The 23,801-nt window shown below is 35.1% G+C and overlaps 2 protein-coding genes and 1 pseudogene across 8 annotated transcripts; 2 read left to right on the top strand and 1 right to left on the bottom strand.

Annotated features, from left to right (window-relative positions):
* The first annotated feature begins 936 nt into the window (after nucleotides 1–936).
* LOC145584573 (transcription factor VOZ1-like) lies at nucleotides 937–5,773 on the top strand. The gene is made up of 5 exons (XM_081641390.1): nucleotides 937–1,071; nucleotides 2,985–3,259; nucleotides 3,373–3,531; nucleotides 4,134–4,833; nucleotides 4,996–5,773. The coding sequence occupies exons 2-5, from the start codon at nucleotides 3,038–3,040 to the stop codon at nucleotides 5,481–5,483; spliced, it is 1,569 nt and encodes a 522-aa protein (XP_081497516.1). The 5' UTR covers nucleotides 937–1,071; nucleotides 2,985–3,037; the 3' UTR covers nucleotides 5,484–5,773.
* A 1,376-nt stretch (nucleotides 5,774–7,149) lies between these two features.
* On the top strand, nucleotides 7,150–12,337 carry LOC145585990 (exportin-2 pseudogene; annotated as a pseudogene). Of its 2 annotated transcripts, none has more exons than XR_014100772.1 (3): nucleotides 7,150–7,309; nucleotides 7,843–10,779; nucleotides 11,952–12,337. The product of XR_014100772.1 is annotated as an exportin-2 pseudogene, transcript variant X1 (transcript). The 2 variants fall into 2 exon arrangements; XR_014100773.1 differs by having other exon boundaries at nucleotides 7,165–7,314.
* A 1,323-nt stretch (nucleotides 12,338–13,660) lies between these two features.
* On the bottom strand, nucleotides 13,661–22,019 carry LOC145585989 (putative protein phosphatase 2C 59). Of its 5 annotated transcripts, none has more exons than XM_081642684.1 (10): nucleotides 21,934–22,001; nucleotides 21,507–21,564; nucleotides 21,306–21,366; nucleotides 18,514–18,641; nucleotides 17,236–17,334; nucleotides 16,971–17,129; nucleotides 16,219–16,305; nucleotides 16,043–16,134; nucleotides 14,401–14,475; nucleotides 13,661–14,205 (listed from the first exon to the last, which is right to left on the bottom strand). In XM_081642684.1, exons 2-10 carry the CDS (start codon nucleotides 21,532–21,534, stop codon nucleotides 13,951–13,953), a joined length of 984 nt encoding a protein of 327 aa, XP_081498810.1. In that variant the 5' UTR covers nucleotides 21,535–21,564; nucleotides 21,934–22,001; the 3' UTR covers nucleotides 13,661–13,950. The 5 variants fall into 5 exon arrangements, with proteins under 5 accessions (XP_081498810.1, XP_081498811.1, XP_081498809.1 ...); XM_081642685.1 differs by lacking the exon at nucleotides 21,934–22,001 and adding an exon at nucleotides 21,885–21,901; XM_081642683.1 differs by having other exon boundaries at nucleotides 21,306–21,564; nucleotides 21,934–22,019.
* Nucleotides 22,020–23,801: the final 1,782 nt, after the last annotated feature.

Genomic DNA, 23,801 nt, shown 5'->3' with positions numbered 1-23,801 from the left:
ATTTCACGAATTAAGAGCTATGAAGTATTTAAGAGATGTGCGGTCATATTCATTATACAACCATCCATTACTTGTGTTATAACGGAAGTGTGCATGGAACGATTTGGGAACTTACCTTCTCATATAATGTAAAATAAAAAGCAAAACACGATAATAAAAGAGACTAGTGTTATGAGGAATTTCCTCCCCTCAATCAAAAATATAGTTTTATTAAGTTCATACAAAATAAGACTCCTCAAGCCTAAATAATCCTAGATTGATCATATTCTTACAATCTATCTAGTTTTCTAATTACAATCCTACTCAAATTAGGAAAGCATAAAATCTAGAAATAAATAAAAGATACTTGTTAATCAATTGCAACATCTTATGGAGTAGAAATTAATGGCATGTTCTGATTTACTAAGCTGAACTGAATGAACTGAATTGTTTATGAGAGAAGAAAATTAGGAATTGCACTGAAATTAAGCCGAAGAGAACAAACCCTATGTAAATAATAACATACTACAGAGTATTATGTAATTTATATTGTGTTTATTTATTTATGCATTTTTTGTATGGAAATGAGAAGGAGCCCCACTTCATCTTCGTGATAAACAAAATTTGTTTATCTAGAGGCATATTTATAAATATATCAGCAAAACATCCCAATCAACATGACATTGTTGAAATATTTACGTAAATGTCATGCTAACTGTGATGTTTTGTTGATTTACTTACAAAAATAATAGTAGATAACACAAATTTTGCTTATCACAAAGATGCACTTGTATTTTAAGGAAAATGATCCCCACTACATCTTCGTGATAAACAAATTTTTTTACTCCGTATTTTTTATTTTACTGGGTAGAGAGAGAGGTTCGAACCTACCCACGTGCAAAATTGCAAGTTGAAGTTGTGAACGCCGAGTGTTGGTCTCGCGCCTGAAATCAACAAAGTAAACGCGTCGCGTCGTATAAATACACAACCTATTTAATCACCTAACTTCTCCTTCTCCTCCAATCTAGGGCATCTCTTCCGGCAACCACCGCCTTCTCCGCCGTCTTCGGCGATTCTGTCTCTAATTCCGAGGTCAATCCCCTATTTTCTTTGTTATTCCTATTTTTGCCTTTTGAATTCTAAACCCTAGTGATTTTGATTACTGTTAATCTCACTTTATTATTATTATTTTGTTGATTTGTTGAAGAAAGTTATATTATTTGTGGGATCGCATGGTTTTTGATTGGGGTTTTTGAGTGTAGAATTTGGAATTAATTTAGTTCTTAGTTTGCTAAGGAATTGATAAAGATCAATAATTTCGTTTGTTTGTGCAATATAGTGATGTGATGTCGACTAAGTAGGAGAAGATCATTGCAATTTTGTTATTGTAGATTAGTAATGTGGTGACCGAGTTCGAGGAGATCATTGCAAATTGTTAGTGTAAACTAGTAATGTGGTGACTTAATACGAGGAAATTAATGCTTTTTGCTAGTGAATTAATCTATCATATGTTGATTGAGTTGGAGGGGATCATTGTAATATGTTAGTGTGAACTAGTATTTGGTGACCGAGTTGGAGAATATCATTGCAATTTGCTATTGTAATCTAGTAATGTGGTGATTGAGTAGGAGAATATAATTAATAATGTGGTGACCGAGTAGGATGAAATCATTGCAATGACTGTGTAGGATGAAATCATTGCTATTTGTTAGTGTAAATAAGTAAAAGGTGACCAAGGAGGAGAAAATCATTGCAATTTGTTAGTGTAAACTAGTAAACTAGTAATATGGTGACTGAGTAGGAGGTGATCATTGAATGCTACTCGATTATCCGACTAGATTATCTATCAATTATGAGTGACTGCACTCAACATCAGCAGCCCTTAAAGAAGGGCAAAAAGAATTTGAAAGCTAATCCTTCTAAACAAGAAAATTAGTAGGATTAAGAAGAGAAAGACAGCTTTTTTATTTGTTTGAATCACCTGCAAATTATCCAGCTCAAGGTTATTGATTCTTAAATTTCTAACTGATTTATTAATTTTCTATTTTGTTTCTCATTGTTGTGTGTTCGTTGTTGGATTAATGGATTAAACATGGTTTTTTAATGAATTACACTGAACAATTGTTAGGCCCCTTTTCACTCAACTTATTTTGACTTATTTAAGACAAAATAAGTTCAAATTAAATTATATGAAAGATGATTTATTACAGCAAATTTAAGCTAAGATAAATTAAGATTATCTAATAATTTAGAAGGGCGAAGGTGGATGTGTTAACATACTATTAATCCTGAAAATTGGGGCTATTATAGAATATAAAAAAAGGTGAAATTTTTATTTGAAGTACTTGTTACTTTGTTAGTGCTAACATCCACTTTACATCATTTTAATGCTAGATTTGATAACTACTGAATATTAGATTACCCCTGTTATCGATCTGAATAAATATTGGCTTTATCTTAGTGCAATAATTGAAATCAATTGCAAAGTAAAGTGTGCTCTATGCTTTTTTGCTTTTGGTTATATATTCTTTACTCCCCAAGATGTTTATCTTACCTACTCTGTATGATTGACTAGGACATAAGTAACAGGATATCTGATGACAAGTTTGAATAATATGGGAAAGGTTTGATTAAAGGCGAATAAGCTCTTTTTGTATTTCCCTAAGTTTGTGCTCCATGTTGCTTTGGTTTTGCCATTTACTTTTTACTCTCATCCTTAACATTATTCTTTCAACTTCTTAGTAATTGTCTCGCTTTCAATTTTGCAAAGAATGGTTGCCATCTTATTGTTAGACACCTAATATCCCCATGTACCTGGACTGCCAGACCACTCACAGAATAGAGTGCAAAAAGTTAAATTAAGAATATCATTGCTTTTTCTTTCTTTTTTTTTTTCACTGGTGTTTCTTAACTGTAAACCTCTCCTTGTCCTCAAACTAGATTTTGTTGCTACGATTGTGTGTGAAAGAATAGTGTTATTAATTTTTTTTCCTTGTTGAAATTAGGTTGAACAATTTGTAGCATGTAAAGTTGACATCTGAGGATAGTGAGAGAGAAGATGGGAAAAGATTCAAAGAACTGCAAACAACCTTCTCACCGGCTCTTAAAGGATCAAGCAAAGAATCGAATTGAGGGTCTTCAATCAGTGTTCAATGAACTTCAGGGTGCCATGAAAGAGAGTCGGGCCGGTGATGTTGCTACTTTGGAAGAGCAAGTTAAGCAAATGCTTTGTGAATGGAAAGCCGATCTCTCTGAACCAACTCCAACTTCTTCAGTGCCTGTGTGTATCTCTCTCTCTAGATTACAACAACAACAATAATCACCAAACCTTAGTCCTAAAATGATTTGGGATCTCTTCTTTAGATTGAATAACAATATTTCATTGATTTGCAGGAAGACAGTCTTGGGTCATTTTCTAAAGAACTTGGTCAGCTGTTGCAACAATTTGACGTAGAAGATGATGCAACAAGTCCATTAACAGCACCGCCTATCACGAGGCATAGTGATGCCACCTGCACATTTGCGGTGCCAAACTCTGGAGGAGATGTGGAGGTCTATTTTCTCTTATATTTCCTTCTTGCCAACCTTGTATTTAAATAAATTGGTAGCCAAATAAAAAATAACTTGGGAAACCAATGTTTGCTGAGTTATTGTTGTAAATCTAAAAGGATGAGTAGCAAGTAGGCCGAAATCTATGCCAGATTGCCAGTTGTTACTTTTATACAAACATGTTCTTATGCCTACAAACAAAAGAACCACCAACAGCCTTAGCTTTCTTTCACCTCAAGTCACTGAGAGATGAGAGCCACCTTTTAGAGTGCAGATTGTTCTGATTTCTGTTATTAAAAGAAAGAGAAATAAAACAAAATATTCAATCTCCTCAAAGTAAGGTTTGTTCAATGTTATCATCCTTAGAAAGAGAAATAAAACAAAATATTCAATCTCCTTAAAGTAAGGTTTGTTCAATATTATCATCCATATAATGTGCAGTGGAGTTTCTTATAATTCTAGGGAACAATAATTATGTAAGTGTTCTTAGGCATTTTATTAAAGTAACTTCTTGACCGTTGGAAATCTCCACTCTCTGTGTAGCTATTAGATATGTGTTCCTATAGTTCTGCATGACATGACTCATATACTTGGTTTGCTTACAGGTTTGCTACTTGAATCATACACCCCAGCAACAAAATTTTCAAGGTTTTCAGATTCATACACCTCAGCAACATGATTTCAAAGGTTTCCAAAATCATATATCACAACACGGGTTTCCTGACCTTGACAATCATACACCACAGCATCACGAACTTCCAGGTTTTGTGAATCATACACCAGAGTCTCAAGACTATCAAGGGTTTGCGCATTGCAATAACGCTGCCACTAATATGCAAGGTGGAATGATCAATAACTTTGAAGCTTCAGGTCTGCACAATATGGTGCCTAATAACTTTAACATGACTACTCAACTGGATGAACATCATAATCTTGATAGTGAAATCTTTATCAGTGCCAGCGGCATTGAGAATTGGGGATTGGATGACATTCCTGATTTCTTGGGTGTATTGCCGAATGTCAACCCTCCGCCATCCGCTTTCTTAGGTCCAAAATGTGCTCTTTGGGATTGCGTAAGACCTGCTCAGATGTCTGAGTTCTGTAACAACTACTGCAGTGCTTTTCATGCTGAGTTAGCAGTAAAGGAATGCCCTCCAGGAACTGTACCTATCATGAGGCCTGGAGGTATAGGGTTGAAAGATGGTCCACTTTTTGTGGCTCTAAAGTCAAAGCTGGAGGGAAAAGATGTGGGCATTCCAGAATGTCTTGGGGCTGCTTCTGCAAAATCTCCATGGAATACTCCTGGTAAGCATGTTTAATGATTAGTTAGGACTCCGCCTTGCCAAACCACAGATGGTAGGATGAAATTCAATCAATTTATTCAATTATGCTACATATGAAGTTGAGATTTGTATATTCTGCTATCCTTCTTGTTGTCTACTCATTTAGTCTTATTTGGGTTTGCAGAACTATTCGATATTTCTATTTTGGAAGATGAAAAGATCAGAGAATGGCTCTTTTTTGATAAGCCTAGAAGAGCTTTTGAGACTGGAAACAGAAAGCAGAGGTCATTGCCAGACCACGAGGGGCGTGGTTGGCATGAGTCAAGGAAGCAGATTGCAAAAGAGTACAATGGCCAGAAGAGGTCTTACTATGCTGATCCCCAACCACAGAAGGACTTAGAATGGCATCTATTTGAGTATGAGATTTATAATTGCAGTACTTGTGCATTGTACCGATTAGAACTAAAGGTTGCAGAGGAGAAGAAAAAGAGCCCGAAGACAAAAGTATCAAGTGACCCCCTTGTTGATCTACAAAAGCAGATGGGTAGGCTCACTGCTGAAGGTTCGGCTGAGAACAAGCGCTCTGGGAAGGGCAAGGCAAAGGTCAGTATGAATTCAGACCATGGTCCAAATATTGTAAGTGAGACAAATGGATCCGGTGGTTCTTCTTAAAGACATTCTACTATATAGGTTAAATCTAACTATTAACAGATACACTGACACATTACCTTCTCATAGATGTAGTTAGCAGCTTCAGGGGCCTTTTTTCTTGTTTGTGGCCTTTTTTTATTATTTTGTTTTTCTTTGCCCATTAGGTTTTGTTCTTGTCGAGTTCTTTATTATTGAATGTATAGTTGAACATATGGCTCAAACATCTTTGTACTCATCCCTTGAATAAACATCTTTTCTACTCTTCCAGATTTTCTTAAGATTTATATATAGAAGGAAGTCAATTTATTTTATATTCGACAAGATCACAGAACTTCCTTCAATCAAAGCGATGACTTTTAACTCACACCAGAAGATATTATTACTCTTCTAATCTTAAGCTTAATAAGCAACTTTCTGATGCATCTAACAAGTCAATGAAACAAATGTGAGTGAGCCCTCTATTTGAATTTTTTGAGTATTGAAAGTTGTTTAGAGACATGAGTATTATAATTAGATAGGTAAAGTGGACACATAATGAGGGTGAGGGTACCTTTGTTGCTTTTTAACTTGTTTTATGAGTCACGTTGACCATTACACAAATTCAATGACTTAAATAGTTGATGTATTGAAAATACATATCGTGACAAATAAAACAATATCTCACATGAATGGATTTTGCATTATGAATAAATTAGAAATCACGGTCAAAGGAAAGCGCGTACATAGTGAAAGTTTGGCTTACAGTTTGGTTAATAGCCCTAATCAAAACCTATTCATATTAATTTGGTTTGGGATTTTTTCAAACCAAACCAAACTAATATTTGGTCCAATCTAAACCAAGCCGTTTCTAATTTTATTTAAAAAAAAAAAAAAAAAAAAAAACCAAATCAAGTTTTTGTACCAATCGTATTAGGCCTGATTTTTAACTTGTTTCTAATTTGGTTGTCCAAAAATAAACCAAATCAAACGGAAATAAATCAAATAAATTGCTTACAATGCCATGTCTTAGCAAATATCAAGTTGTAATAAAGCATTAAAAAAAATGTTTGGGCAAACATTAAAAAGTTCTAGCTTACAACCACAATTTGTAATTTGCGCTGAATATTTGGCTTATATATGTAATTTGGTTTTTATTTAGGTTTTTGGTTTTCATAAATCCAAACCGAAAACAAATCATAAATCATATTTTTTTAATTTTTCCAAACCAAATCGAACCGTGTTATATATAAAACCAAATCAAATAAGTAATGATTTAAACCGAATAACTTCCACCCCTAAAGAAGACGTGTCAACTAAAACCACATACTTCCTCTCTTCTTTTTTACTTGACCTGTTTCTTTTATCACGCTTGCCAATACAAAACTTTAACGATCAATAATTTAAATTCTCGACAAGTAAAAATTATAAAAGTTATATATTATGATATTACTTGTTGAGACGAATTTAAAAGTATCTTACATGAATATATTTTTCTTTAAATATTATTCAAAAAACACGGTCAAAGGAAGAGTGGTGAATAGTGTAAAAATCAAAGCGGGTCAAGTAAAAAAGAACGGAGGAAGTAGATAAATAGGTAAAAATATGGCCAACTAAACATGTCTTAAGAATATTTAAGCATAGCCCCGTTCTACGCACCGGCTAAGGGCCCAAAAGCTAGTACATAATTATACTGGTCCAAAACCAAAATTACGTACAGCAGTATTTGTCTTCCTTTTCCCCCCTCTTTCTCTCTCTCGGTTCTCTATTGAAGCGCACTCCGAGTTCTCCATTGAAGCGCACTCGCACTCCGAGTTCCTCCATTGAGGCGCCTTCTGGTAGTTTTACCCTCCATTGAAGCAGCTTCTGAGGTAAGGTGTTGTTTCTTTTTGTAATCATCGAATATCAATTTCACAATCTAGGGTTTTTCTTTTTTGATTATCAGTATAGTTAATTTAGGGTTCGAAATTTTGAACTATTGCATCTAATCAATAAGGTTGTGAGAGATCATATCGAGCGATTATGTTGCTAAAGAAGAATATTATGAGCCTGTTTTGATGATTGAATCGAATTATGAGCCTAAAATTATGCGATTTTTCGAGTTTGATTTGATAATTGAATCAAATTTGGTTGCTAATGTGTTGCAGAACCTTTTAATGTTAGGATTGAACTATGAAAATTGGACCTATTCTCTCCGGTCCCAGGGCGGCCGCCTCTCCTGCCCTGGCTCAGGGACTGGCCTAACCATAATTGGCTTGTTTTCGATGTTTCGTGCTATCAACTAGTTTGTTTATTTCATACATTATTTGGATTAGTCGAACAACAATGGAAAAAAAAGGATTTCATAAGAGTTGTGAAAACCTTGAGCTGAAAGCTTTTTTTTGTTGGTTGATTTTGGTTGCAGATGGCAACCAGCCCAGAAACTCTGGAGTTTTTGTCAAAATGTTTTATGAACTCTCTCTCTCCTAACCATGAGCCTCGACGCCAAGCTGAGGCTAGTCTTGGTGAGGCAGCTGAGCAACCTAATTATGGGTTGGCTGTTCTTACTCTCATTCGTACACCAGGCATTGGCGAGGAGATCCAGCAAGCTGCAGCTGTGAACTTTAAAAACTTTCTTAAAGCTCGATGGGCACCAGCAGCAAGGCGCTCTGAACCTAATGTTCCCTTGCCAAACCCTATTCCCGATGCCGAAAAGAAGCTGATTAAAGAACACATTGTGTCTTTGATGTTGGAGTCAACACCTCGTATCCAATCTCAGCTTAGTGAGGCATTGGTGGTCATTGGCAAGCATGATTTTCCTAGGCAGTGGACGGAGTTGCTTCCAATGCTCAATAGTAGGCTTCAGCAAGCACTCACCGAGGGTGGTAATTATGCTGCTATAAATGGGATACTTGGGACTGCCAACTCATTGTTTAAGAAGTTCCGACATGGGTATGGGACAAATGATTTGAGGTTGGATTTAAGGTATTGTTTGGATAACATGGCTGTCCCATTGTTGCAATTGTTCTCCCATACTGCATCTCTGATTGACTCTGGTGACAGTTCTGGTGCTTCCGCAGCAAATTTAAAGCCTCTATTTGAGTCACAGAGGCTGTGTTGTAGAATCTTTTATTCCTTCAACTTTCAGGAGTTGCCTGACCTCTTTGAAGATAATATGGATCCATTTATAAATGTATTTGGAAAATATCTAACTACTACATACCCAGCCCTTGAACAAGGAGGTGAGCAAGCTCTTGTTGATAATCTTCGTGCAGCTATCTGTGAAATATTGACCCTTTATGTGGAGAGGACTGAGGAGCCTTTTGAAAGATATGTGGGTGAATTTGAGAAAGCAGTGCGAAGCCTCCTTATCACCGTGTCTGGATCTCCAGGTCGTGATCATCTTGCGATAACTGCTATCAAGTTCATGACAATGGTCAGCACAATGGCACACCACTACAAGCTGTTTGATGATGCTTCTTTAGATCAGATATGTCGAAGCATTGTCATCCCAAATGTGATGCTGAGGGAAGAAGATGAAGAGCTCTTTGAGTTTAACTATATTGAGTTTATAAGACGGGATATGGAAGGGAGTGATGTTGACACTAAGAGGAGAGCTGCATGTGAACTTCTCAAAGGAATTGCAACTCACTACAGAGAGAAGGTTGCTCCCATGGTGAACAATGTCATACAGACAATGTTGGCTAAATGTAATGAGAATCCAGCTTTGAATTGGAAATACAAAGACTCTGCTATCTATCTGGTTATATCACTAAGCACTGTTAAAGCTACAGGCCCTAATGTCTTGACGGGCTGTTTTGATCTGCAATCATTCTTTTCAGTGGTGGTTGCTCCAGAGCTTCAGAGTCAAGATGTTAATTCATTTCCATTGCTCAAGGCAGGTGCACTTAAATTTTTGACAGTATTCAGAGATCAGCTTCCAAAGTCTAGTGTGATGTCCTTGCTTCCTGAAGTTTTGCGATTTCTTGGTGCTGAGTCAAATGTGATCCACTCTTATGCTGCTATTTTCATTGACAAGGTTCTATTGGTTAAAGATGAGGGGGGTAGAGCTAGATATGTTGCATCTGATATTGCACCTTTTCTCCCTGTGCTGTTGAATAACCTTTTTATTGCGCTGAAGTTTCCTGAATCTGAGGAGAATCAATATGTTATGAAGTGTATCATGCGGGTACTTGGTGTTGCGGATGTTTCTGGTGATGTTGCTGCTACTTGCATGTCTGGGATGGCTTCCATTCTTAACGAAGTGTGCAAGAACCCTAAAAACCCTATATTCAATCACTATTTATTTGAGGCTGTTGCTGTGCTTATTAGACGGGTGTGTGACAAGGACCCCTCTGTCATATCACTGTTTGAAACTAGCCTCTTTCCAAGCCTTCAGACGATTCTAACAAACAATGTCATTGAGTTCTTCCCATATGCATTCCAGCTCCTTGCACAGCTTGTTGAATTGAACAGGCCCCCGTTGCCACCGCACTACATGCAGTTCTTTGAGCTTCTTTTGCTTCCTGATCTGTGGACCAAATCTGCTGATGTCCCTGCTCTAGTGCGTTTGCTTCAGGCTTTCCTTCGGATGGCTCCCAATGAACTTAACCAAGGTGGAAAGCTAGATGAGGTGCTTAATATATACAGCAAGCTTCTTCCTTCTTCCAGGACAGAGGAGCAGGCTTTTTTTGTGCTGAACACAGTTGTTGAGAGCCTTGGGTACGAAGTGATTGCTGGGTATCTTCCGAAAATTTTGGTTTCGTTGTTTACCCGTCTCCAGACTAACCAGACCCCAAAGTTTGTTAGGTGCTTTATCATATTTATGTCTCTCGTTATAGTCAAGCATGGTTGGAATAATCTTGTTGATGCCTTTGACCGTGTACAGCCTGGTATTCTACTTACAATTTTGGAGGTGTTCTGGGTTCCAAATCTTAAGCAGATCACAGGTGCCACTGAGACTAAGCTAACTGCAGTGGCTTCGACAAAACTCTTGTGTGAATGTCCTGCCCTTCTAAAACCCGAATCTTCTAAAATTTGGGGTAAAATGTTAGATAGCATTGTTACGCTTGTTACCAGACCAGAAGAAGAGAGAGTAGAGGAAGAATCTGAAGTTCCAGATTTTGCTGAGACAGGAAGCTATTCTGCGACATTTATTCGCCTTTATAATGTCAATAAAAGAGATGATGATCCGCTCAAGGAAATTAAAGATCCAAAGCAGTTTTTGTTAGCTTCTTTGAGAAATCTTTCGGACTTTTCCACTGGGAGATATGGACAAGTTATCAGTGAGAATGTAGATCCTGCCAATCAAGCAGCACTGTCTCAGCTTTACAGCACTTTGACCACTGCCTAATATGAGCAAGTAATGTTTCCAAATTCCTTACTTTTATTTTGGGGGTTTAAAGGACTATGAATGATTATGTCTCTTCTATTGCTTGCTGTAATTGAATTTGCTTCTGTTGTTGATTTCGTTGTATCATACTCCGTAACTGTTAAGCTAACGTGTGAGATTCTTCTTTATATCGTCTTAAATGACCTTTAGGGCTCTATATTAAGGCTTTTATTTGTTCTTGATCTAAATATATTTATCCCCCCACCCCCACATTTTTTTCCCTGTAATGTCAATGTCTGTAAGTGATTGTGTGTGTGTGTTCTTTTATATATTTATTTATTTTAAAATTTTTAAATTACCTACAATAGCTTTTAATATCAGTGATCATGTAAGTAAACGGGCTTTATTCACTTTTAAAAACCTCCTGATTTCTGTATTCTGCTTATTTAGCAATCAGTTACATGGGTTCCAAGGCATATTGTTGATATTTTTGTTTACATTGATGTGCTGTCTTATACGCTTCAGTGTTTTGCTGGTTCTGTGTGGGCAATGAATTTTGAGTATTTTTTTTCATGGTGGATCATTGGTTTAACTAGAGATGTTTGTCTTTGAGTATATTTCTTACTCGTGTTCATTTATTGCATCTTGCATTGTCGTGGTTTCACTGCTTTGTGTAGCTACTGATTATGGCTGTGCTGAATGATTTGCTGTTCAGGGAGGATTTTGCAACTTTCACCTTGCTCCTATTTGAATTTTTAATTTTTAACTTGGTGATTTGATTTAAAATTCAATTTTTATGTCCAAATGTTCATGTAATGTCCTCATTACTTTAAAGTAGCTCAATTTTCTCATATGCTTATCCTCATTGCTACAACTAAAAATTTGATCAACTATATTTTGTTGCTTCTAAGAGCATGAGATAGTATAGAACTTTGAAAATAAAGGAGTACAAAAAACATTGTGATATTCATACAACATCAATGAATTGTGATGTTAGTTGCTCTGTGCTATGCAGTTGCTCTATTCATAACTTGTACTAGAGCATATTGTTTGTATTGCACGACTTTTATGTAAAATGCATCATGTTCAAATGTGTAGTTGTTTCACTAGGTTTTCTTTGTGAAATCTACATGGGGTAAAATTATGCTTCAGCCAATAACATGCAAAATCTGTACTGATTTTTTTTTTTTTTTTCAATGCAGGATTATGTTCCTTGATAAGAGTGAGTAATTGCTCTCAGATGAATGCATTTTGGGGTGTCCATCTTGTGATGTGGGTGTTCTTTTCGGGAGTGATGCGGTGGTTGGGCAATCAGTGTGCGCTAAGGAATGCATATGCTGATATGTGCCCATGTTTTGGCTAATGTCTTATATATTTTCAAGTGTTTCACGACTGCAGTTTGATCATTTTTATGCTCTGCAGATATGCATTAGTATTTTGTATCGAGTCTTGCAAGACTGTAGCCGCTTTTGTCGCTTGTTGAAGGGTTTTGTTTATAGATGTAGAGTGTATGAGTTGGTGGTTTATTGAATTTGGTCGATTTTAATATCGGTAGAGAAATATGTTATAGAAACTTTACTTGAGGAGTTATTTGGTTCCAAATTTTAATGAGTAAGCACAAGTGTCAGGTCTTCATTATCTAGATACTGGTGATGATTTTCTACAAGCTGGATTGTTTTGGGTAAGTATGGGTAAACATAGCATGGTTTTGAAAATTTATATAATTATTTAAATTGTCACAAATAACTTCCTTTTTTTTTTTTTTTTTTTTTTGACAAAACAAATAACTTCTTTACAGTATAATTTTTTCGTTTTGTTATAATTGACACATTTCTTTAGGCAAGTTGCCAATGCACGTTTCAAACATTAATACAATAAGGGTTTGTTTGGCATTGTTGTGGTTTTCTGTTTTTTGGTTTTTTGGTTTATAAAAATATATGATATATGTCACATAATGAATAAAAAATTATTTAAACTTATTAAAATCATAATAATTTTGAAAACTGATAAAAAAAAAATGGAAACACTTTTTTCTTGTTTCATGTTTTTGGTTTTTAGTTTTCAAAAAAATAGGAAACTAAAAACCAAAAATGATGCCAAACAAACCCTAAGATTTTTGTTTTGTTTTTGTTTTTGTTTTTTTTTTTTTTTTTTTGTTTGTTTTCACTCATTGTTTATCATTTTTTGTTTTCACTCATCGTTTATCATTTTTGTCAACAAGTTTAACAATTTATATCTCTACTTATTAATCTGTATAAATTATGTAATAAAATTGAGGAAAATTTACATTGAGACAGATGCAACAAGATTTCATATGGTTATGTTTTCATTTAAGAGTTAACAATCTAACCGCAAGGTAATGCTATACATAGCTCTTAGGCCAAATAAGCATTTAAACTTTCCTTCTTTGATATAAGTCTAAAAATGCATGACAAAATCAAGCGTAAATCACGTGATATATTAGCTCTAGTTGTTGCCCTTTTAGTCTTATTTCCGTCTAGTCGGAATCATCGCAGAAATAGAACAACACAACCCCTTTGAGAGGGTTGATCAGATAGAGTTAAAACATTTGATGATGGAAGGACCACATTGGTCGAGATCACTCGTCCATGCAATTCCTATGAATAAAGAAGGTGTTTTCAACATTGTTGTCAAGCTGGATTATGTCTCTTTTGGATAACTGTAATGTGACTTAATTATCTCTTAATTAAACTTTCCTTGACTTCCAAAAATAAAATTTACTTTATTCCAAAAACTAAAAAGAACAATGATATATACTGCAATTTATGAACCTAAATGAATAAGAAAGCCTGGAAGAATATAAACGTATTAAAATGCCTATATTTCCTTCACCATCAAAGTTGACAAACTTATGCTCAAATAATGCTACAACATTATCACATATAAAAAATTATCAAAAGCAAATTTCAACTTCGTAATTACCACATTGGTATCATTAAGCTCTGTTACAAGTCAGTCATAATTAAGTATCTATATAGTTAAATTAGATCATAACAAGAGCTCCAGAGCTTCTAAATTACAATTACATTGATACATAAGTACTTTTCACCTATGACCATTGAAATTTATGCTAGTCCACCCGATTCTCAATTAACCTATTAACAGATTGATAATATCTTCTGCACCTATTTTTACAGATGATGAGGCTAGTTAAATGCTTAAGGAGCAGACCGAAAGATTTCAATGAGAGCCACCCTTAGAGGAATCACCCTGCTTGCCAGGAAGCTGATTTGAAGAATCACCTGAGTTCTTATTTGAGGAATCAGCCTGATTGCCTGAGACTCGTTTTGAGGCATCATTGTGATAACAGTTGTCTAGGAACCGAACGACTACACAGGTGATGTTATCTGCACTGCCACGCTGATAAGCTTCTTTCATGAGCTTCTTTGCTGCTTCTTCAGAATCCTGGATGGGTTTCACCATATCAACTGCCTCCTGAAAAGTAGTAGAAGAAAATTTAGGTTAAGCGGAGGGCAAAACGAACTTATGTAGCCAATAACATTATGATGAAAGTAGGAACACAGCTTAAGTCAATATGAGGTCAATAACGCAGGTGAGATAGTTGATAGCAATGAGAGTCCAAGTAATTGATTGGAATCAGTAACCAAGAAGGAGTATTAGAGGGCAAACCTCATTAGTGACAACATCCCACAATCCATCACTTGCAAGAATAAGGAACTCAAGAGAGCTGTCAACTTTCTCTTCCTGGTAGATAAAAATAAACAAAATTAGTAACTTAATTGGGTATATTAAGCTTGTTTTTATCACAATAATAAATAAATTAAAGATTAAGAAATATTCACACAAAACGGCTAGGCCAAGCAGTTCTAATTTTCCAAGTATGGATATGTCTATTAAACTAAACCATTTGAGTACACATAGCACATGCGTCATGAATTTGTATTGCTTACATAGACATGGAGTAATAGTACAAGACATAGAGCCAACAGGCAACAAGTAGATGTTAAATACCAGCATCAACTGAAAATGCATCTGTGTACTGTTCTTACACTATGCAGCTATGAGGGAAAAAATCAGAAAAGAGACAAAACAGAAATTTTGATTTAGGAAAAAAATGTTAAAATATACTACCTCCGTTTCTTTTAGTTGACACGTATTCCTTTTTAGGAAGTTTTTTTAGTTAACACATTTCCTTTTGGGGTAAATTTTTTACCTTGCATTTATAAGCTACCCCACTTGCTTTTTTATTCTCTCTCACTCTCTCTCCTCTCCTTAATATATATGCCTAAATCAAATGCATCAACTAAATATAAACGGAGGAAGTATACAAGAAGCGATAGCCAAGATCCTCTTCAAAATAATTATAGCCACATAGACATTTAAACACGATCAGGAAAAAAATTTGAAACAGCTAAGATAGAGAAGAAGATTATCTAAATGGCACTCCATATTGATGATGTAAATAATAATGTGTCCATATGATGAAATCCAAACAGCTCTGCACATTTCTGCAAGCAAATTGTCACTTTATCTGGCTGGAAATAGTGCTACTTCACATGTTCATTCCCCTAATGAACAGCAGGATATATTTAAGACGGTGCTAGGTTGACATCAATTTGAATTCTTCTCTCATAAGTTGGCCACTCAGGACTTTCATGCTCCACGCTCCAAGTTGAAGGGGAGCATTGAGGATGTATATATTGTTCTAGTTTATCTGTTAGGAGATTATACTAGTTTCTTAATGTACATCGATTTCCTTCTGCCCAAGACTTATAGCATGTATATACTTCTCCCAGGGGCTAATGTACAACAATATTTTGCATTTTTTAGTGAATTGAGATTGGCAAGTAAATATAATCAAGATACATGCGAATCTTGTTCATAATGAAAAAGTCACCGAGGTTGAAGGAGATGCGGTGACAATGGAGAAGAGAAATTTCTCTCTGCTCTATGGCATCTATAGTAGAAATTCACGCAACTATTTACCAAACTATTTTGGGATGTCAAAACAAATTTTCCATAGTATGTCAACTAATTAGGTATTTCAAAATGCCCTTGGTTAGATTGGGTAACAAAGAGAGTGTAGACTATAGAGAAATATAAATAAAAAATTCTGGTAAAATCACATCAAGTCATAATGCATAATGGGTTATTGGGTTGAGACAACATGATGCTTATATACAGATTAAAAGAGTGATAGCAATGATACACCCAAATTTCAATAAATGAAAAGTGATTGTAGAATCTTATATCAAGAATTCAATGATGGAGACACTTAATAATCATCTAACCATGAATTTCTTCACCTGACCTTAATCTCAGGGTCAGCAACCACATATTGCTTCAAGAGTTTGTCACCAAAAGCACGAGAAACAGCAAGAACACCTCCAACCCTCCAAGTTCCTGTTATCAAGTGTCAGCCATGAAAAAACTAACTAATTACAGATGAAACTGAGATCAAAAGGATAGGGTAACAAAATTCCCTACCAGCCCACATAACAAAACCTCCTGCATCCTCAATACGTTGTCGTTCATCACTTTGATCTGGCTTATGATCTCGGGAAACAGCAATTGCTGCAAACATATGGTACAATGATGGACCAAAATTAGATTAGAAAATCTCAAAATCACATCAAACAATGGACTATAGGAGGCTTGAGTTGCCAGTCAAACAAATTCCAATAGAGATTATTATAAATCATGGGAGGAAAAATAGATTGAAAAATTATGAGTATTCTACACTTATTTACTTATTGATTTTTAAACTCACCCAAGTAAAAAAATGTGGAGTGAAAGACTGAAAGGGGTGAAGGGGGCGGGAAGAGAGGAGTGAGATTATATTCCATCCAAATCTTGCCAACATTAAAAGAATGTGCTTCATCAAAAGAAGGAAATTAATTCCCTCCATTCCCCTTCCCGCCAAAAAGGAAGCATTAAAAGAATTTGCTTCATCGAAAGAAGAAAATAAAATCCCCCATTTCCATCCCCTTTGCTTTCTTTTTGAAAAAAGAGTGCCTCCCCCTCCCCCCGCCCCCCTCTCTCCCAAAACCCCAACCCAACCAAAAATCTCCCCTTCCAAAACACTTTAGCAAAGTTCTGATGGTGCTTTACAAGCTATATATATACGGTTAAATGCATCCCATAAATAGTAAATACAGTAAAAGGTTTTTTTGGAAATCTGACTAGCACATAAGGCTGTGACAGGATGTAATTATGTAACATGTTCATAAAGCACTTGCCTTCACCACCGCGGCATATAACAGCCCTGGAATCACCAACATTGGCAACCAATAAACGATCACCAACAAGGATAGCAGTGGAAGCAGTTGATCCAGCATCTCTGTTCTGGGAGTTCTCAGATTTTAGAAATTCTGAATCTGTATGGCTGTAAGTTTCAGCTGCAATAATAAATGAAATTAAAACAAACAAAACACCATGATAACCAAGTAATTCAGCTTTATTAAAGCACTGTCAAGACAAGCTACAGAGCTCTGGGAGCAAAACCTATAGCTGATTTGGTATCAGCAATGAACTTTGGGTGCTTAATCAGATTGCTAAAAAGATGGTGTTTCACATATTCAGCAGCTCGAACACCACCATGTCCTGCAAGAAAAAAGTTGTAACATAGTAGCATTAACACACATTGATGACTGAAAATACAAAATAAAATTAAGTTAGCCACAATTATATCAAATTTAGCACTGTCAATGGGCACAGAACGATCTTCCAAATCCTAGCTCATTAATATAACACGGTGAGCCATATACAATGACGAGCATAATTTCCAAACCAAAATGTACAGCTAAATTCACTCTTGTTCCCATTCATGTCTCACTTCCATTATATAAATCTGCAATGAAACTGATCTAAACTACAGATAATTTAAATATTTTTCATACACTCATAATGCATTTGCATCTTGTAACTATCTATTGCTGAAGGCTATGGGGTTGTTTGGCAATCGGCGGTTGGCTGTTGGCTTGTTTGACTAGCTGGAAGTATTAGCTATACGGGTTGGCTTTTTAAGTTATTGTGTTAAGCTGGCTGTTTTCAAAAGTGTGTGGTAAAATTATTAATGATTGTTAGCTGTTTATTAGTGATAAAGTGGGCCAACAAGCCAATAAAAAAAGCTACTCTTATTAGCTTTTGGCTTTTGGCGGAAAAGCTAGCTTAAAAGCCAACAAAAAAGCCAACTACCAAACATATTTTTTGGCTGTTTGACCAAACTTAAAGCCAAAAGCCAAAAGCTAGGCAAAAAGCCAATTGCCAAACAACCCCATATGTTTACAAACTTTAAAGCAGTACCCATGGGCCAAAGATGTGCCAAAAGAAAGAAATACAAAGAAATAAAGCCGTGAAAGGTGATACAATTGGCCATCAAAGTGCAATCATTACGTTTGAGAAAATGATCCAAGCGAAGAACTTCTCAAGCATTAATTTATCGTTGAACATAGTAATATCACAGCAAAATCTATACTTTACAAAGACCCCGCAATATGCAATCATTGCTTGGAAAAGGAAAAAAAAAAACAGAGGTGCACAAAGCTAATTAATTCTACTAATGGTAAATACATACTTATCACTGTGCACAATTTACAAAAGCAATGTCGAGTTCAGCATATCAACAAAATTCCAGACCCACCAACATAAACAAAGCATCCATCTCTATGACAATACACAAATTTCATGATATTTTTAACAATGATTCAGAGGTAACAAAAGATGACAAAACTAGTATCACTATCAGAAAGCAGGGAATGGAAGTCAAGAGAAGAAACATACCATCAAAAACACCAAACAAGCCAACTATCTCTCCATCAACACCATCAATTCTAGTCTCATAAAAATCTTCCATTGACGACCTTTTCCCAGCAGAGCTTGCATATCCATAGCTAAACTTGCCGTTTTGACTGTTTACATGAAGATCATTTCACAATTAGTAAATGGGAAAGTCAAACTCACCGTCTAAAACACTCATCAATATAACGAATTGACAACCTTGACTGATACTTGATAGTGTATTCAGGTTGCAAACACAGTGGCACACATTAGTGATTTAAAATTCTACTTAAGCTAGCACAGTAAATTTCAAGTTTCAACAATGTTTTAGGCCATCAAGGAAGACAGACATACAAAATCAAACTTCTGAACAAATCTGTTCATGGCAGTGGAGTACACCTCTGTTACTATATATACTATCTCCCATGTTCTTTTTTAGTTGACAAGTTTCATTAATCACCTTTGCAAACACGGAAATTTAACAATTAATATTTCTAATCTAAACAAGTAAAATTATAAAACGTTGGTACAAATAATATATAAAATAAGACGATTCAAACTAGAAACATGACTATGTTTTATAGCAGCTATAAGGTCATTAAAGATAGTCAAAGTAAAGTTTGTGATTTGTGAATACTATCAAAAGTCAAAACATGTCAACTAAAAAAGAACAGAGGAAGTATTTACATTATTTCTAATTACCTAGAGCTATGTCATTTCTCAAAAAAAAAAAAAAAAAAAAAAAAAAAAAAAACCTAAGGTGGACCCATAGGGCCATAGGACAAAACCAACCATCTGAACGCCCCCCCCCAATCCCCTCAAATTAAAAAAAGAATGCTTTATCCACATAATCTGCCCTCCCCCAAGGTTAAATATCCAAAAGATGGCATAATCTGCCCCCCCCCCCCCCCCCCCAAGGTTAAATATCAATAATGACCCTTTACTTGATCATGTGCAAGACTTATTTATTAAAGTGAAGGCCTTCCTCAAAATACTATTCTTTAAAGTAAATTCATCAAGGACAATAGACACAACATGCAAACATCCCCACTCACACAGTCACACTAATTTCTAATCCCTCTTTTCTTCTCCTATATCCCTGGCAAATTTGCCCATTCATGGAATCTTTAACCAACAGTAGATTGAGATGGAAAGAAGACTTATCTTTTGTACTTCAAAAGGCTACAACAAGAGGATTTGGCATCATAAAGGACTATATTAAGCTGTCAGACTAGCATCTAAACAACACCAGTTGACTTGATACACGGCATACTCACAACAGAGTCAATTTGAGACAACAAAAATGTCCAGTGAGAACTTAGCTAGGTTCAGATGTAGCTCTAAGGGGAAATTTCTCATGTTAGGGTTCTTTATAAGGAAATCTGGTTGCATTTCAAAGTGACATGCAGGTACTTGTAACACCAACTGTAATAATAAGATGCAAAAAGGTGGAAATTTGTTTCTAACTGAAGTGATAATTCTCCACACCATCTAGAAAATGATAGCCAGAAAGTAAGTTTTACTATATAGAAAATAGATTTAAATTCATCCACTGTTGAGGATGACAGACTGGTAGAGATTAGAGACCTTCACCATCAACTAGAATTAAGAGGTTGTTTGGTTTGTTAAGAGTCTCATAAGAAGGTATAGATTCTAAACCTCATAGGGCCCATACTAGACTAAACTTGTTTGGTTTATTTGTTGGAATGATTTTAACTTTTCATTAAAGTAATTGATTGTGAAGTCCCGCATGGGATTTTAGGGGAATGGGTATAGTTAGAACCCTCTTAGTATGAGATTTCATACCTAAAATGCCTAACCAAACAATAAAATGGATGGAATGGACTCTAAATTCATTCCAAAAGAACCAACCAAATGACCCCTAAATGTTTCCAATGGATAAGAGAGATGTCAATACACAACAGACACGGGCATGCATACAAGGAAGCAACTCTCTAAGGTACACGAGGTCATGAGGATAAATAGCATTATTATGATGGAAGTATGAAGAAATATACAAGGTGAGACATGTTGTTCAACCAAAGCAATATTTTAAGACCAGAATATCACCATGATTTGCATATCCATTAACCCATTACCACATAATTAAGGTTCAAATAAGATCAACAAATAACAAGGGTCTGACAGTAATTTTCCCTCACGTCAAAAAAGGCATCAAACTCCAAACTAAAAAGGCATCAAGCACTCCAAGCTGTCACAGCTGTGACTCTTAATTGTGAGTATCAACAAAACTACGCAAACGTCCCATAGAATTAGACATGGAATTTAGAAGCCAACTATATTAAGGGCACTCTAAGGGGAAATGATGCAATGATGACCAAAATGGAAGTTACTAGGAATAGGTTTAAATGAGTGTTGAATGTCATGTAAGAAACCAAATACATTCTAATTCTAGATTTTCTTCCTCCTTGAATGCTTATGGAAAGTCATAATTGTCAATGTAGCATACATGATTTATTAAGCTCTAGCAGGCTGGCAGCATAGGTTTTAACTTATCTAATAAGCTTGAGGAATAAAAATGTGGACAATTGACTAATTCACAAGAGTAACAATGACGTTAAAATAAATACATTCATCCTAATTGCCCCAAAACATGCATCATCACACCCACAAACAAAATTCCTAATTCTCAAGCCATCAGTACCTAAAGAATTTCTTGAGATTAACAAGGGGCAAGCTAGGATAATTATAGGATATGGACAATCTCAAGACCATAAAACAATAAATCTCAGAAATGGTAAAGTGAGACACTGAAAAGGCAAAAAGAAAACCACCTGAGGCCGCCGCCTGTGACGGGTTGTTCCTCGACATGAATTTGATTGGAGGATTGCAACACTGAATCAAGGTAACCCATTTCACTGCTCAAATTTTCACAAACCCAACAACTTCTACCCTCTTTAATCTGATCTATGAAACTAACAACAATAACAATGAAAGCAGTCAATATAAACCCTAAATTCATTAACCTAATCAACCTGTAGGTGGTGGCACCCGTAGAAACATTTCCAATTACTGATAAGAACCAAATCCAACCTGAAAAATTGTCCAAAAAATGTTGCTTGTAATAACAATAAAACCCAATTTTTCAAAGACAAGATCAGATTAGAAGCAAATTGAAAATAACCGATTTGAATTACAATCAAATTTTTTTAAAAAAAAAACTAAAATCTGATAGAAATCAATGCAGAATGAAAATTGAAAAGGACAGCAAATGAATCCAAAATCATAAATTACAAGCAAAGATCAAGAGAGATTATGATGCATAATACAATATAAATATATGAAAATTACAAGAAAGCTCATATTAACAAGAAAGCTCATATTAACAAGAAAGCAAGATCAATCAGCATTACCCAGAAAATAAAGGAACAAACTTTGGGAAGAGGGTACCACAGAAAATACCTGTATTGTAGAAAAACTAATCAAGCAAACCAAGAAAAAGGGTGAGAGTGTGAATATGAAGAAATTAAAAACAAGGTTTCAATTTGTTTATTATTTAATTTAATTATTTTTCTTTAAAGTTTTTATTTGGGATAGTTGCTTTGACAATGCAAAAGGTGGGTGGTGAAATGGGGGAAAAGAGAGAAGTTTGATTGAAATTTACACACCTTTGATTAGCAGCAATGCTATTTTTGGCTAATGAGGAAATTTTTAATTAGTAATTTTGTAATTATTGTGGGTTAAGCTTAAGAATGACTGATAGATGGAAGAGGTAAAATTTGAGGGGAGGATTTTAGTTAAAATTAAAAAGTTAAAAATAGAAAAAAAAAATATATAAATTTAGGGAATATCATTAATTGAACTTATGGATTGGATGTCACAATTTCACAAATTTCTTTTTGACACAACACAATTTCACAAATTTCAATTCATAACAAACAAACGTGGAAATTATTTTGTTCATTTTTTTTTTTTTTGAAATAGTAAAATCAAGGCTTTTTTTTTTTTTTTTTTTGGTCAGAAACTACCTAATAAAACCTTTTTTTTTTTTTTAATAAATTAGATTAAGTCCCGTGCCCCGAACGGTTTTTACAAAATTTTATAATGAATTATAATGCTGATTCAAAAGCTATCTTAATTAAATCCTAATATTTTTAAATGAAATTAAAAAAGTTTGAGTCTTAATTTATACCTATAATTGAGCTCCAAATTCGAATCAACCCAAAGGCTGAGACAAGTGGAACACAAAAAAAAAAATAAAAGATAATAAAATAAAAATTTACGCAATAAAAGATATGGAAAATATGTGAACATTTTATTTAGAAGGTGAATCACAATTATATGAGTTGGTGAATATTTGTTTTTTTTTTTTTTTTTTGAAGAGTAAATCATAATTATATGAGTTGGTGAATATTTTTTTTAAGGAAGTGAATCACAAGTATATAAAGAAATAAATATTTTTGTAAGGAATGAATAAAAAAAAAAGAAAAAAAAATGTTTTGGAGGGAAAAGAAAAGCACCAAGAAGTGACACATGTCAATCCCGATGTCTGTTTTAGTATTATGTTATTGATGATTAACTAATAAAAAAAATGTTGTAAGATTTTTTTTTTTTTTTTTTTTTTGTCATTTCCACCGTTGACCTAATTTTTACAACGTTGACTCACCTCAAAATACCCTCGAAACTGCTGCGGGGTTGGTTTTCATCAAAGTGGTTAGGTTATTTTAGGGTGGTGGGAGGATATTCCGAGTTGGTGAGGGTAGTTTCGCGCTTCGAGATGGTGATTTTTGGGTTAGAGTAGAGGTGATCATTAGGCAGGTCGAGTCAGGCCGAGCTGATGCCAAAAAATACCCCATTTCTCGGGCTGGGCCAAGCTTTGGGCCGAAAATTAGGTGCTAAACTCGCCCAAAATGACCGGTCCATGAGATTTTTCGGGCCCGAAAATCTGCCAAAACCCCCCAAATTCGAGTTGGGACAGCGGGATCGAGTTGACTTTGATTAGCTCTTGGTTAGAGGTGGTGGTTTTGGGGTTGGAAGGTGGTTTCAGAGTGGTGGAGGCAATTTCAAGCAAGTTGTGTTGGTTTTGAAAATGAAATTGGTGGTTATAGGGGTGTTTAGAGGTGGGTCAACAATAGAAATATGATAAAGGTAGTATTTAACATTTTATCCTTTTATTAGGTATTTTCTTACAACATCTTACATTTTATTAAGTAATTTTTTACAAATATTTTTTTATTAGGTAGTTCCTCACAAAATCTGGGTTTTATTAGGTAGTTTCTGGCAAAAAGTCCTAAAAACAATTAATAACTATGACACTTTTCATCTCCTGA

The sequence above is a fragment of the Chenopodium album genome, chromosome 16 (assembly GCF_948465745.1).
Source record: "Chenopodium album chromosome 16, dcCheAlbu1.1, whole genome shotgun sequence".
Classification (NCBI taxonomy): domain Eukaryota; kingdom Viridiplantae; phylum Streptophyta; class Magnoliopsida; order Caryophyllales; family Amaranthaceae; genus Chenopodium; species Chenopodium album.
Note: the sequence above shows the minus strand (reverse complement) of the source record. Positions and strands in the feature narration are given on the sequence as shown.